The sequence below is a fragment of the Pimephales promelas genome, chromosome 24 (assembly GCF_988280905.1).
Source record: "Pimephales promelas chromosome 24, fPimPro1.hap1.1, whole genome shotgun sequence".
Taxonomy (NCBI): Eukaryota; Metazoa; Chordata; class Actinopteri; order Cypriniformes; family Leuciscidae; genus Pimephales; species Pimephales promelas.
This window is the reverse complement of record NC_142792.1, coordinates 22,438,410-22,450,730: the sequence shown is the minus strand read 5'-3', so window position 1 is coordinate 22,450,730 and position 12,321 is coordinate 22,438,410. Positions and strand designations below refer to the sequence as shown.

General features: G+C 39.5%; 1 protein-coding gene across 4 annotated transcripts in view; it reads left to right on the top strand.

Moving 5' to 3' along the window:
• The first annotated feature begins 9,456 nt into the window (after positions 1-9,456).
• myrfl (myelin regulatory factor like) overlaps positions 9,457-12,321 on the top strand; it is a 48,846-nt gene continuing 45,981 nt past the window's right edge. For 2 of the 4 annotated variants that reach the window (XM_039655885.2, XM_039655884.2), the window contains exons 1-2: positions 9,457-9,701; positions 10,183-10,296. In XM_039655885.2, coding sequence (XP_039511819.2) covers positions 10,251-10,296 — 46 coding nt within the window. In that variant the 5' untranslated portion in view covers positions 9,457-9,701; positions 10,183-10,250. Of the gene's footprint in view, positions 9,702-10,182; positions 10,297-12,321 lie in introns of those variants that run through there. The other 2 variants (XM_039655886.2, XM_039655887.2) reach the window with 2 other exon arrangements.

The following is a 12,321-nucleotide window of genomic DNA, read 5'->3' as shown; positions in this document are numbered from 1 at the left end:
GTAGGCCTTAACTCCGTAGTGGGCCTGTGTGTTTAGTAACGCCATGATGACTGATTTTATGGAGTACATGCACACTTGAATTTTCTTTATTAACCAATTCGACTACAAAATTTAGATGTTTGAAAACTGCCGAACTGACCCAAAAACCAGCCCAAGTTGTCCACCGGCAACTACCATGTGGTTGGTTGATTAGATAGTTGCATTAATGAGAAATTGAATAGGTGTTCCTAATAATCCTTTAGGTGAGTGTACTGAACTAGGGTCCACCAGGCGTCATCAAATGCTAGATGGCAGCAAGCCAAGAACTCCACGTAATTTTCAATGGACCGGTTGCCCTGAAAAATAGAGTAATGTAAAACATGTATTTTATTTCCTGATGTCTTTTTGTTGACCAACAGACACTTCAGACTCTTAGAGATCTTGGAAACCCCTTACCACAAACCTAACCCTTAGCCACAGGTCAGCTCAAATTCTATGGCTTTTTTAATAGCATGATAGCTTTCAAATGAATTAGGCCTAAGTGTTATTTGTTTTTATAAAACGGATAGTTCTGGTCCTTCACTCTGATTAGTTGAGCTGCGTTCAAAGCTGTTGTAAATTACTCAACAAACATACACTTGACTTTATGCAACAGCTGATAGCCTCCTTCAGGGTAGGTGCGTGCGCGCCTCTCAGAAAATTTCAGAGGCTTCTCATGGCCGCTGCATCGCCAGTACTGCGACTAGGGCATATGCACTGGCGAAAGCTGTCAGTCCGCCTGCATATTATGGTGAACCATCATTGTGTGAGAGCTCTGGTCACTTAAAAAGCCCAGAACTGGTACCAGTTGGGTGTAATTATGGGTGTGGCCTCCAGGAGGAAAGTAATTTTCACAGACGCCGGGGCAGAGGTCAACCTCTTTGCCTCAAGGAACAACGCTCACTGCACAGTGTTCTGGGCCCACCCAGCAGTCCGTTCTCATCCCAAGACGTCATCTAACTGACACTTTAGACCATACGTCAACATCCGACGTTTTAGGGCACCCTTTAACGTCAGTTAGAGGACGCTATCTAACCCTAACCCTACACCAGACCTGAACCTATTCGCGTCATCTAACTGACGCTAAAGGTAAAGTGTCAGTTAGATGACACCCTAGCATAGCGTCATCTAACTAACGTTAAAGGGTGCCCTAAAATGTCGGATGTTGATATATGGTCAAAAGCGTCAGTTAGATGACGTCCTGGGATGAGAATGAGTTGGGCCCAGACGTCCACTGTATGTGCTCCCGCCAGTCTCTATGATCCCTCAGGTCATCGGACAGATCAAGGAGAATGGATGATCAGTCCTCCTAGTAGCCCCCCTCTGGAAAACCCAAGCATGGTTTCCAGAGCTGGCACGTACTAATGGACACTGTGCCCTGACAAGTGCCAATGAGGAAAGACCTCCTCACACAGGTGAACGGGACAATTTGGCACCCTCGTCCTGACTTATGTATGGCCCCTGAACGGGTTTCTGGGGACCTCCCAGAAAAAAGTCTTAAATACCATCACTGAGGCTAGTGCACATTCTACAAGATGCCTCTATGCTCTGAAGTGGTCAGTATTCACTGGCTGGTGCTCAGCCAGACACTTTGTGCTCCCCTCATGCAAAGTATCAATAGTGCTCTCCTTCTTACAAGAGCTTTTGGATGCGGGTCGCTGCCCATCCACGCTCAAAGTGTATGTGGCAGCCATGGCAGCTCACTATGCTCCTGTGGCTAGCCAGTCGCTTGGGAGAAACGACCTTATCGTTCATTTAGTCAAGGAGCCAGGAGGTTGAACTGATTAGAGCTCAGGCTATTACATTATTAGCACTCCACAGGCCACTCCCACTACTCTGCCCATTAATGTGGATTAGAGTTGAGCTCCACTCTACGCTACCAATTGACTTTATGCACAGCTGCACTACTTCCTGAACTTAAGCCAGCTCCTTGTTTCCTGTATGCCATTATTGGCCAAACTTGATTAATTCAGGTGTGACTGACCTCAGTAGTCACGGCAACAATAATCAGACACACCTGAATTAATCAAGTTTGGCCAATAGTGGCATACAGGAAACAAGGAGCTGGCTTGAGTTCAGGAAGTAGTGCAGCTGTGCATAAAGTCAATTGGAAATTATTTGGCACAATTTGTGAAGAGTTATTTTGCGACCCAATTATATAATTAACACTCGTTTTTGTGACAAAATGGTGTGCACCTGCATAGTATCAGCATGTTGTTCAAGAACAAGGAAAATACATGGAGTAAGTATTCAAAGATTTCCGAAAGATGAGAACTTGTGCACAAAGTGGCTACGGGCTATCAATAACCCAAAGTTCGGTGAGGACACACCACTTGAAGCGCTAAAAAATCTGGCGGTGTACAGTTTACATTTCAAGCCCAAAGATTTCGAGCCTAACCCATTAGGATTGAAGAGACCCGCACTTTTGAAAAACCTTCAGTATTTTCCTTGCCAGATGATGATGACGACGAAAAGCCAGGAACGTTGGGAACTAACGATACCAGTAATAGCAGCACTAAACACATTTGCCTGGAGGTAATGTTCTTTCTGACTTGACTCGATTAGCAGCTAGTGGCTACTGAGAACACACACTGTAAAGAAACACATCTCCTATGATTTGTCTGTTGCAAACTAAATGTTTTTCGCTCACTTGTTGTTCTAATGTGTCTGCCTCACTAACTACCCAGATAGCAAACTGACATTGAATCAACGTGGAAATATGACATCGAAACAACGTTGATCTGCATTGTTTTGCTCATCGAATTAACGTTGAACCAACGTCAGACGCGTCATTCTTTCAAAACTAACGGAAAATCAACTTGAAATCAACGCGTTGTTTCAACGTTATGAAAGCAAACGATTTTCGATTTTCATTTAGCTTTGAAGAATGCCGCGTCTGACGTTGGTTCGACGTTAATTCGATGAGCAAAATCAACGTTGTTTCAATGTCATGAGAGACGTTGTTTCCACGTTGATTCAATGTCAGTTTGCTGTCTGGGTACACTTCTCAGCAATGAGTAAGCAAAGTTAATATGTAACGTAATAATGTAACGTTAGACACTTAGCTATAAGTTATATATAACTTTGCTATTAGTGATGTAATTCAAGCATGTTTTACTGTGTTAGTTTTACGTTATTCATGTTTTTTTACATTCCTGAACTTTTGACATTTCAGACTAAAGCGTCTTCAGCGGTGTTGTTGTCCTCATCATCACAAGAGGAAGAATCACAGTTAAGGATAGCACCAATGTTATCAAGACCAGTAAAGATTCCTCCCTCTGTTCAATCAGTGTTTGTAAGTATTATACATCATATGGTAACACTTTAGAATACGGTTCCTTCGTTAATGAATAACTACACAAGAACTAATGAGTAACACAATATTAACAATCTAGTAACTATTATTAACTAACAAGAAACTCTGATTAACGAACTAGTAAGTAATAGCGCACAGACGAAAGTGGTAGTTCACTATTAAAGGGTTAGTTCACCCAAAAATGAAAATTAAGTCATTAATTACTCACCCCCATGCTGTACCAACCCCGTAAGACCTTTGTTCGTCTTCGGAACACAAATGAAGATATTTTTGATTAAATTTGAGAGCTGTATAACTACCACATTGGCTCCTAAGGGACTGCCTCTTGACGGCCCAGAAAGTCAATGAAGAAAATGTTTAAATATCCCAAGTGACTACCGTGGCTCAACTATATGTTTATCAAGCGACGCGAATACTTTTTGTGCGAAAAAACAAACAAAAATAACGAGTTTATTCGACTATTCCTTTTCTTCCTTGTAGGCCAGAAACGAGATTTCCTTAGATTTCCACGACGCATGCGCGAGAATTGCTATCTGCTTACACTACTTCAGATCGCAATTCTCGCGCATGCGTCGTGGAAATCTAAGGAAATATCTTCATTTGTGTTCCGAAGACGAACTAAGGTCTTACTGGGTTGGTACAGCATGGGGGTGAGTAATTAATGACTTAATTTTCATTTTTGGGTGAACTAACCCTTTAACTAATCAATAACTACTATTTTTTTAATACTTCCCAGAGAACTACTGAAAAAGTTTATTAATAATCTAGTAACTACTATTAACTAAAAGAAACTCTTATTAACAAATTAGTAAGTAATAGCTCATAGATGAAAGTGTTACTAGATACTTCTGTGGGAATTACTAATTATTTGGATACATATTATAAAGTGAAGATCATTGGAACTAACTAGTAATTACTCAAGTGTTACTACATGATCTAGTCATGATTTGTGCAAATGTTTGAGATTTTTTGGTGAACTTTAGTAACTTTTAGAAAATGTCTTTAGTAACACTTGAGTAATTACTAGTTAGTTCCAATGATCTTCACTTTATAATACGAATCCAAATAATTAGTAATTTCCACAGAAGTATCTAGTACCACTTTCGTCTGTGCGCTATTACTTACTAGTTCGTTAATCAGAGTTTCTTGTTAGTTAATAATAGTTACTAGATTGTTAATATTGTGTTACTCATTAGTTCTTGTGTAGTTATTCATTAACGAAGGAACCGTATTCTAAAGTGTTACCCATCATATTATCTGTAACGTTAATCATGACTGCAGTGAGGCTAAACGCAGTTTACCCACTTTTGAAATTTTATAAAAACTTTATCCACCTCTTGATAGAGTTTATCCACCCCTCAATACATTCAATGCATTTTCTAAAATAGCGTATGCTCTCTTGAAACTATCTAGTACACATATCACTGATAAACAGTAATCTTCACCATTCTCAAATATGTTCTCAATTTTTCTTTCATGTATTTAAAAAAAAATTGAAACAGAAATTAGAAATGACCTTCCGCTTATTTCACCACTTGATCTATCTCCAGCAATCTGTTGGATATCTAAGTTTGATTTAAATTAGTGAATTTTTGTTTGTTTTACAGTTACCATGCCCAAGTACACCTGGCCTTGAAGTTGGTAAAACTAAATGATACCTATCAGCCTGAGACAACCCTCACCACATCGTCATCAACGTCAAAAGATGAATATGAAGACTGGAGTTGCAAGAAAATAATATTGTTAATGAATCAAGTCTAATGTCACTATTCAAGTTTTGCCAGATGTGTGGAAGACCCTCTTGTTCTGTGTCCATTGGTGCACAGTGAGAACACATGCACCACCAATTTGCCCCAGCTCAAGCCATTGCGGGCTCCTCGTCTGCGGCAGGAAGATCGTCTGCATCGGATGTGGTGGCAGCAGCTTCAGCCGCCTCCTGTTCCTCCATAGCCCTCAGCTGCTCGTCGCTATACTGTGGATCATAAAGGCAGCCACGGACATCCGTTTCTAACATAACTTCCTCAAAATCCTCCACAATGCATCCGTCTGAAAATTCAGTATCTTTCTCCATATTTTCAAAAAGTTTCTCCTGGTGAAATCAAAGTCATTGGCACTGATCTGTGATAGGTCTGTTAGCGCATTAGGTCCAACCCCCTATGGGCGGGTTTGAAATGGTGGGAACTTGTTCTTGTAGTCTTTACATTGTCTTTTAAAACGATTCAAAGTGTAAACATCTGGGAGAAAAGAAGATCAGACATATGGATAGATCCGAATAACCATGAAAAGTCAAGTCAAGTGTATTTATATAGCGCTTTTCACAATATAGAGTACATCAAACCAGCTTCACAGTATCAATCGAAACAATAACAATGTTCGTTTCTTAGTGGAAAAACATCCACGTTTGGTAGAGCTTATCAATGGTATTATTGGTTGGCTAATTAATTTAAAGGATTAGTTCACTTTTGAAAAAACTTTTGCTGCTAATTTACTCACCCCCATGTCATCCAAGATGTCCATGTCTTTCTTTCCTCAGTCGAAAAGAAATTAAGGTTTTTGATGAAAACATTACAGGATTTTTCTCCTTACAATGGACTTCCATGGGAACCAGGTCCAACCGAGGTCCAAACGACGGTTAATAACAGTTACAGATGCAGCTTCAAATGTCTTTAAACGACACCAGACGATGAATAAGGGTCTTATCATGCGAAACGATCGGTTATTTCAAAACTTATTCCAAAAATGTAACTTTTCTAAGGACAAATGCTAGCCTTGCTCTATTCTGTGAGGCGCGTTTGTAACGTCACGTAATACGTAACTACGTTCAAAAGGTCACGGGCAACGTAGCCAGAAGTACAGAGTCAGAGTGTTTACAAGTTGAACGCATAGGTTGAACGTGAAAACTAACTCAAACGCCGTTTACAAAAAAGGAATTAAAAGGTAAAACAACGATGTCGGACGATTTTGATTCTGTATTTCCGGCTACGTCGCCCGTGACCTTTTGAACGTAATTACGTATTACGTGACCTTGCAAACGCGCCTCAGAGAATAGAGCAAGGCTAGCATTTGTCCTTAGAAAAGTTACATTTTTGGAATAAGCTTTGAAATAACCGATCGTTTCGCATGATAAGACCCTTATTCATCATCTGAAACTGTTATTAACACTATCTTTCGGACCTTGAACCATCCGGTTCCCATTGAAGTCCATTATATGGAGAAAAATCCTGGAATGTTTTCATCAAAAACCTAAATTTCTTTTCGACTGAGGAAAGAAAGACATGGACATCTTGGATGACATGGGGGTGAGTAAATTATCAGCAAAAGTTTTTTCAAAAGTGAACTAATCCTTTAAATATCCCCAAATGAGCAAGCCAAAGGCAACAGTGGCAAAGGAACTCTATTCGGTATGGTTTTCTGTGCACATGCACCTGTCATCTCTTACAGTGTGCAAGAACTGAATTGAGCTCTCTTTTGCGTCTGAATGGACAAATACACACAATATTGTCAAAATGTCAGTTTTCTTCCGTATGTAGTACAGCCCCAATGATCAGTCCATTTGTGTATTTTCCACGTTACCTCCCTATGGGCTAGATGTGGCCTCCCTAGCGTCCCTTTCCATCTAGACAAGACAGGCTTCCCCAGTGTTATCCAACCAGTCGTGGCTGAATAGGGTAAAGCAGAAAGGAACGGCAGCTATCGATCTTCCGCTTGGAAAGTTCTGTCTTTCCGTCCCACCAGGATCGACTTATAATGGTCGCTGGGAATGGTCAGTGGTTGTGGCACTTTCCATAGGGACCCCATAATGTCAGAGTCGATGTCCCCAAAAGGGAACATCTCGGTTACTCTTGTGAGCCTATGTCCCTCCTGTTACAACCCTGTACCACCTGCTAAATGCCAGAATCCCATCTCGGCTCCTTAGTACAAACCTGAATGAATGAGTTTCCGGCCATCTTACACTCACCGGCCACTTTATTAGGTACACCTGTCCAACTGCTCGTTAACACTTAATTTCTAAGCAGCCAATCACATGGCGGCAACTCAGTGCATTTAGGCATGTAGACATGGTCAAGACAATCTCCTGCAGTTCAAACCGAGCATCAGTATGGGGAAGAAAGGTGATTTGAGTGACTTTGAACGTGGCATGATTGTTGGTGCCAGAAGGGCTGGTCTGAGTATTTCAGAAACTGCTAATCTACTGGGATTTTCACGCACAACCATCTCTAGGGTTTACAGAGAATGGTCCAAAAAAGAAAAAACATCCAGTGAGCGGCAGTTCTGTGGGCGGAAATACCTTGTTGATGCCAGAGGTCAGAGGAGAATGGCCAGACTGGTTCGAGCTGATAGAAGGGCAACAGTGACTCAAATAACCACCCGTTACAACCAAGGTGGGCAGAAGAGCATCTCTGAACGCACAGTGCGTCGAACTTTGAGGCAGATGGGCTACAGCAGCAGAAGACCACACCGGGTGCCACTCCTTTCAGTTAAGAACAGGAAACTGAGGCTACAATTTGCACAAGCTCATCGAAATTGGACAATAGAAGATTGGAAAAACGTTGCCTGGTCTGATGAGTCTCTATTTCTGCTGCGACATTCGGATGGTAGGGTCAGAATTTGGCGTCTACAACATGAAAGCATGGATCCATCCTGCCTTGTATCAACGGTTCAGGCTGGTGGTGGTGGTGTCATGGTGTGGGGAATATTTTCTTGGCACTCTTTGGGGCCCTTGGTACCAATTGAGCATCGTTGCAACGCCACAGCCTACCTGAGTATTGTTGCTGACCATGTCCATCCCTTTATGACCACAATGTACCCAACTTCTGATGGCTACTTTCAGCAGGATAATGCGCCATGTCATAAAGCTGGAATCATCTCAGACTGGTTTCTTGAACATGACAATGAGTTCGCTGTACTCAAATGGCCTCCACAGTCACCAGATCTCAATCCAATAGAGCATCTTTGGGATGTGGTGGAACGGGAGATTCGCATCATGGATGTGCAGCCGACAAATCTGCGGCAACTGTGTGATGCCATCATGTCAATATGGACCAAACTCCCTGAGGAATGCTTCCAGCACCTTGTTGAATCTATGCCACGAAGAATTGAGGCAGTTCTGAAGGCAAAAGGGGGTCCAACCCGTTACTAGCATGGGGTACCTAATAAAGTGGCCGGTGAGTGTATATAGCTGTATGTCCAGGAGAGTGGCTTGGGACACAATTTTAACTCACCAATCCCGGCATAAGCAATATAGGCAGATGTCTAGGGCAGCATGGGGGCACTGCCTTGGCATGGCGCACACAGCTTTCAGACACTTATTTCTTTATAGTTCATTTGAGGCAGTTTCCTAGGCGTTATTTTAATGACAAATGTTGAGAGTGCATCCATGTAGTGCACAAGCGTGAATCTCTCCACTCACTGGCTCTGCTCTCTCCCAGATATTAGTGTGTGCAAGCTCAAACTTTCCTGTACAATCGTGAATCTCTATCTATTTTTACCATAAGAAATAGTGTAACCTGAATCTGTGAAGCTTCTGTCATTCACTTCCAGTTAATTTAGCTGACATAATAACATAATGATATTTTATAGACTTTTAAAGTCTATAAAATATCATTATGTTATTATGTCATTATCAGAATTATAAACACACTGATTTGTAGCGCAAATACTTTTAATGTTTATACTTCCCTTTTTTATTCTTCCTATTAATTACCTATAGTGGCTAATGAATCGGTACATTCAAAGAAAATAGATTACTTTTGCATTACAAATCAATCAGAATAGACTTCCATGATTGGCATGTCTGATTTCGCATAGGGCACTATATAAGCCAGAATCATTTAAATCAATGATAAACTACATAACCATGAGGATTCTGTCTTGAATATGATTCATATACAATTGCTAAGAATATTTGTTTCTCTCATCACAATATTAATGCTGTTGAAGCAATTTTTTTGCTCCATTATTTGCTCCTGTCAAATTCACAGTGTCCAGGATATCATTGATCTATTTGCTCAGAAACACACCCATCAATCCCTTCAGCTCCCGCAGCATGTCTGTGTGTGATTACCTCATAAAGCAAAGCTTCCTTTATGACCTCCTACAGGCGTTTGCTCGAATGTGGGTGGATTTTGTCTCTAGGGTCAGTGAACAAAGTACACGCGAGACTGCGCAACAGCTGCCATTTTCAATGAATAAGAACTTCTTTTTCTCTTTCTTTATACATTATTATTTATTTAAATGTTGAAATATGGGTCTTCACTAGAGACCATCTATCTGTGGTGCATCTGGAGTTACTGATGGATTACACTCGAGCTGCTAACTTAAATGGGTCGAAACCAAAAGAACCGACATCTACATTCTGGAGGAAAAGGTAGAATCTTTTTTTTTTGTATAAACTGGAAGAATAAAAATTTAAACATATTTTTGTTGTCGTCATGTATATTATATTAGATGTTTTTTGATTTACACCTAAATTACATTAATAATTATGTGTAGTTTGCGCACAGTCAGATCCCCAAAACTGGCCGCCGCCATTCCAGGCCATGATCACTGTGAACCTGTGTTAACTGGACGTACATTTTCAGTTTTGTTCTAATTTGACTTTAAAATGGACAACATTAGTTGACGCTATCAATGATTACTTGAAGTGGATCATTCTACACAGAACTTACTTTATGTGAGATCATACAGTTGTGTTTCACGAAAAGGAAACTAATGCTGTCATGTGCTTGACACGAACAAGCTGTCGATCTTTCTCAGTTTCTCTGAATTGGGGAAAGGTAAAGCGATAAGTATTTGAGTAAGTTAATGCTATCTCTCCATGTCTAAGATACAACCTGTCATTCACATAGGGCATTTACAGCAGTTGGTTTAAAATAAGCAGCACTAACAGAAATTCAGGAGACCCGGACCTGATCCAATGGATGTTCTTGGGGAAAATGAGGCACTGCAGCAGTTTTTTAATGGTAAGACACCTAAACAACATTCACCTGTTTTACCTCGGACCATATTTTCATACAGTATGTTCTTTATATTTTAGTTAAACCATAAATAACATAATAATAATAATGATATAAATGCATTATTCATATTCTTAGTGTAAATAATACAAATACAATAATACAGTACATGTTCCTAAATTACTTCAGTGTAAAAATATTCTTTTCAAAAATATAAGGTAAACATCCATCTATGAGGTCAGTAAGTAAAATATTACTGTAACTGTTTGCTTCTTAAAATGTATGTCTGCGTATAAAAAAGTGTATTAAAGTGTATATCAGCTGTTATCTTTGAAATCTGGTTACAAACCAGGAATTTGTTATTATGTATGTATTTATTTATTTATTTATATCCGCAAACAACCCACTATAGATTAAGAACTATAAATGTTTCATGGAGGTTGTGTTTTACGTAGTCTTCATGGCATATATAAGCATAACAATCATATAATGTAGGTGGCTGTAATCTGTACAGTATGAAGGTACAATTTACTATATAGTTCAAGGTCACAGATCTATAAAGAAGAGCAAACAAATCAAGGCCCATTATGTAAATACACACATACGTTTACAGTCTCCTTGCTATTTCTATACAGTATATTTTATCTAGAATTTTAGAATTTAAATGTATTTTATTATTGTACAGGCAAAGTGAATAACATTGTTTATAACATTACAAAAGGGGCTATATATATTATATATCCTATATATGGACGATGCTGTTTTAGTCGCAACACTACAAACTCTTAGAGCGCAATACCCATGGTTGACGTGACGAATGACCGAAGGAGGCCTACTACTATTAGGCAGCAATGACCAGTCAGTTCTTGACTTCTTGAGTTATTTGGCAGGTGGTTTTAATGTTTCCGCTTGATGTGAAGCTCTCTCAATCTGGTACCGATGGTTTTTGTGTGTACCATCATCATCAGTGCTTTCCTTCAGTCAGTTCAAGCCAATCTATGATGATTGTGCATTCAGCCTGTTTTGTCTTGCCATTTTTGTTATCCTCTAGAGTGGTTTTTGTCTAAATGTGTTTCTCAGTCCATAATCAGGGACATTTGTCTGAAGTTTCATTCTGTACTTTAGTTATCTGGAATGGTGGCCTTTGGAAGTGGTCTCTGGATCAGAGCGTCTGTGTATTGTGAGAGGTTCTTCATGTCTCTTTCCTTTTTTGGCATTATTGTGATGTCCAGATGTTTGATAATTGGTGAGACACGTCTGTGGAGCTTTTGAAATTTGTGACCCTGACCTGTTAAATAACCATTAACCCTTGTGCTGCATTCGATTTTTAACACCGTTGAGTGCATTAAGGACCAAAAATGGCCACATATTAAACATTGCCTAAAATATTATATATTATTATTATTTTCCACTTTTACCAAGTTAAATCTTTTAACCAACATCAGTCCTCATCATAACTACCAAAAATGTATTCAATTTCAGGATTTTAACCCTTTAATTACCAGTTTTGTTTGCGAAACCATCGATTTGTATAAGAGGAAAAAACACAAAAATTCAATTATTTTCAATAAACTAAATGCAAAGAGAAAACTTTAGATTTGGATTATCACAGTCCCACTTTGCAAAAAATTCCACTTAGCGCGTTAGAGACCAAAAATGGCCACCTATTAAACATTGCCTATTGCCTAAAATAAGGTGCATTTCCACCCATAGGGAGTAAATATGTAGTGACGTCATCTGGTGGAATACACTATATAATGCAAATATAATGCTTTTGCTTCAAAATGAAAGGATGTTTGTGCAAAAATGTCATGTATTCATGTATTACTGACAGCCTCAGATTTAAACAACGTTTTAATGGGTTTTAATGGGCCATTTTTGGTCTTTATGGTGCTGAGTGTTACTATTTGATCTACACAGTGTGTGTTATACATATTTTGCAAAATGGGATCACATTTTTTACATTTATCCAAAAAGTCACAATTTTGCCAAATTTCATACCATTTGCATTAAAACAGCCAAAATGGTCAA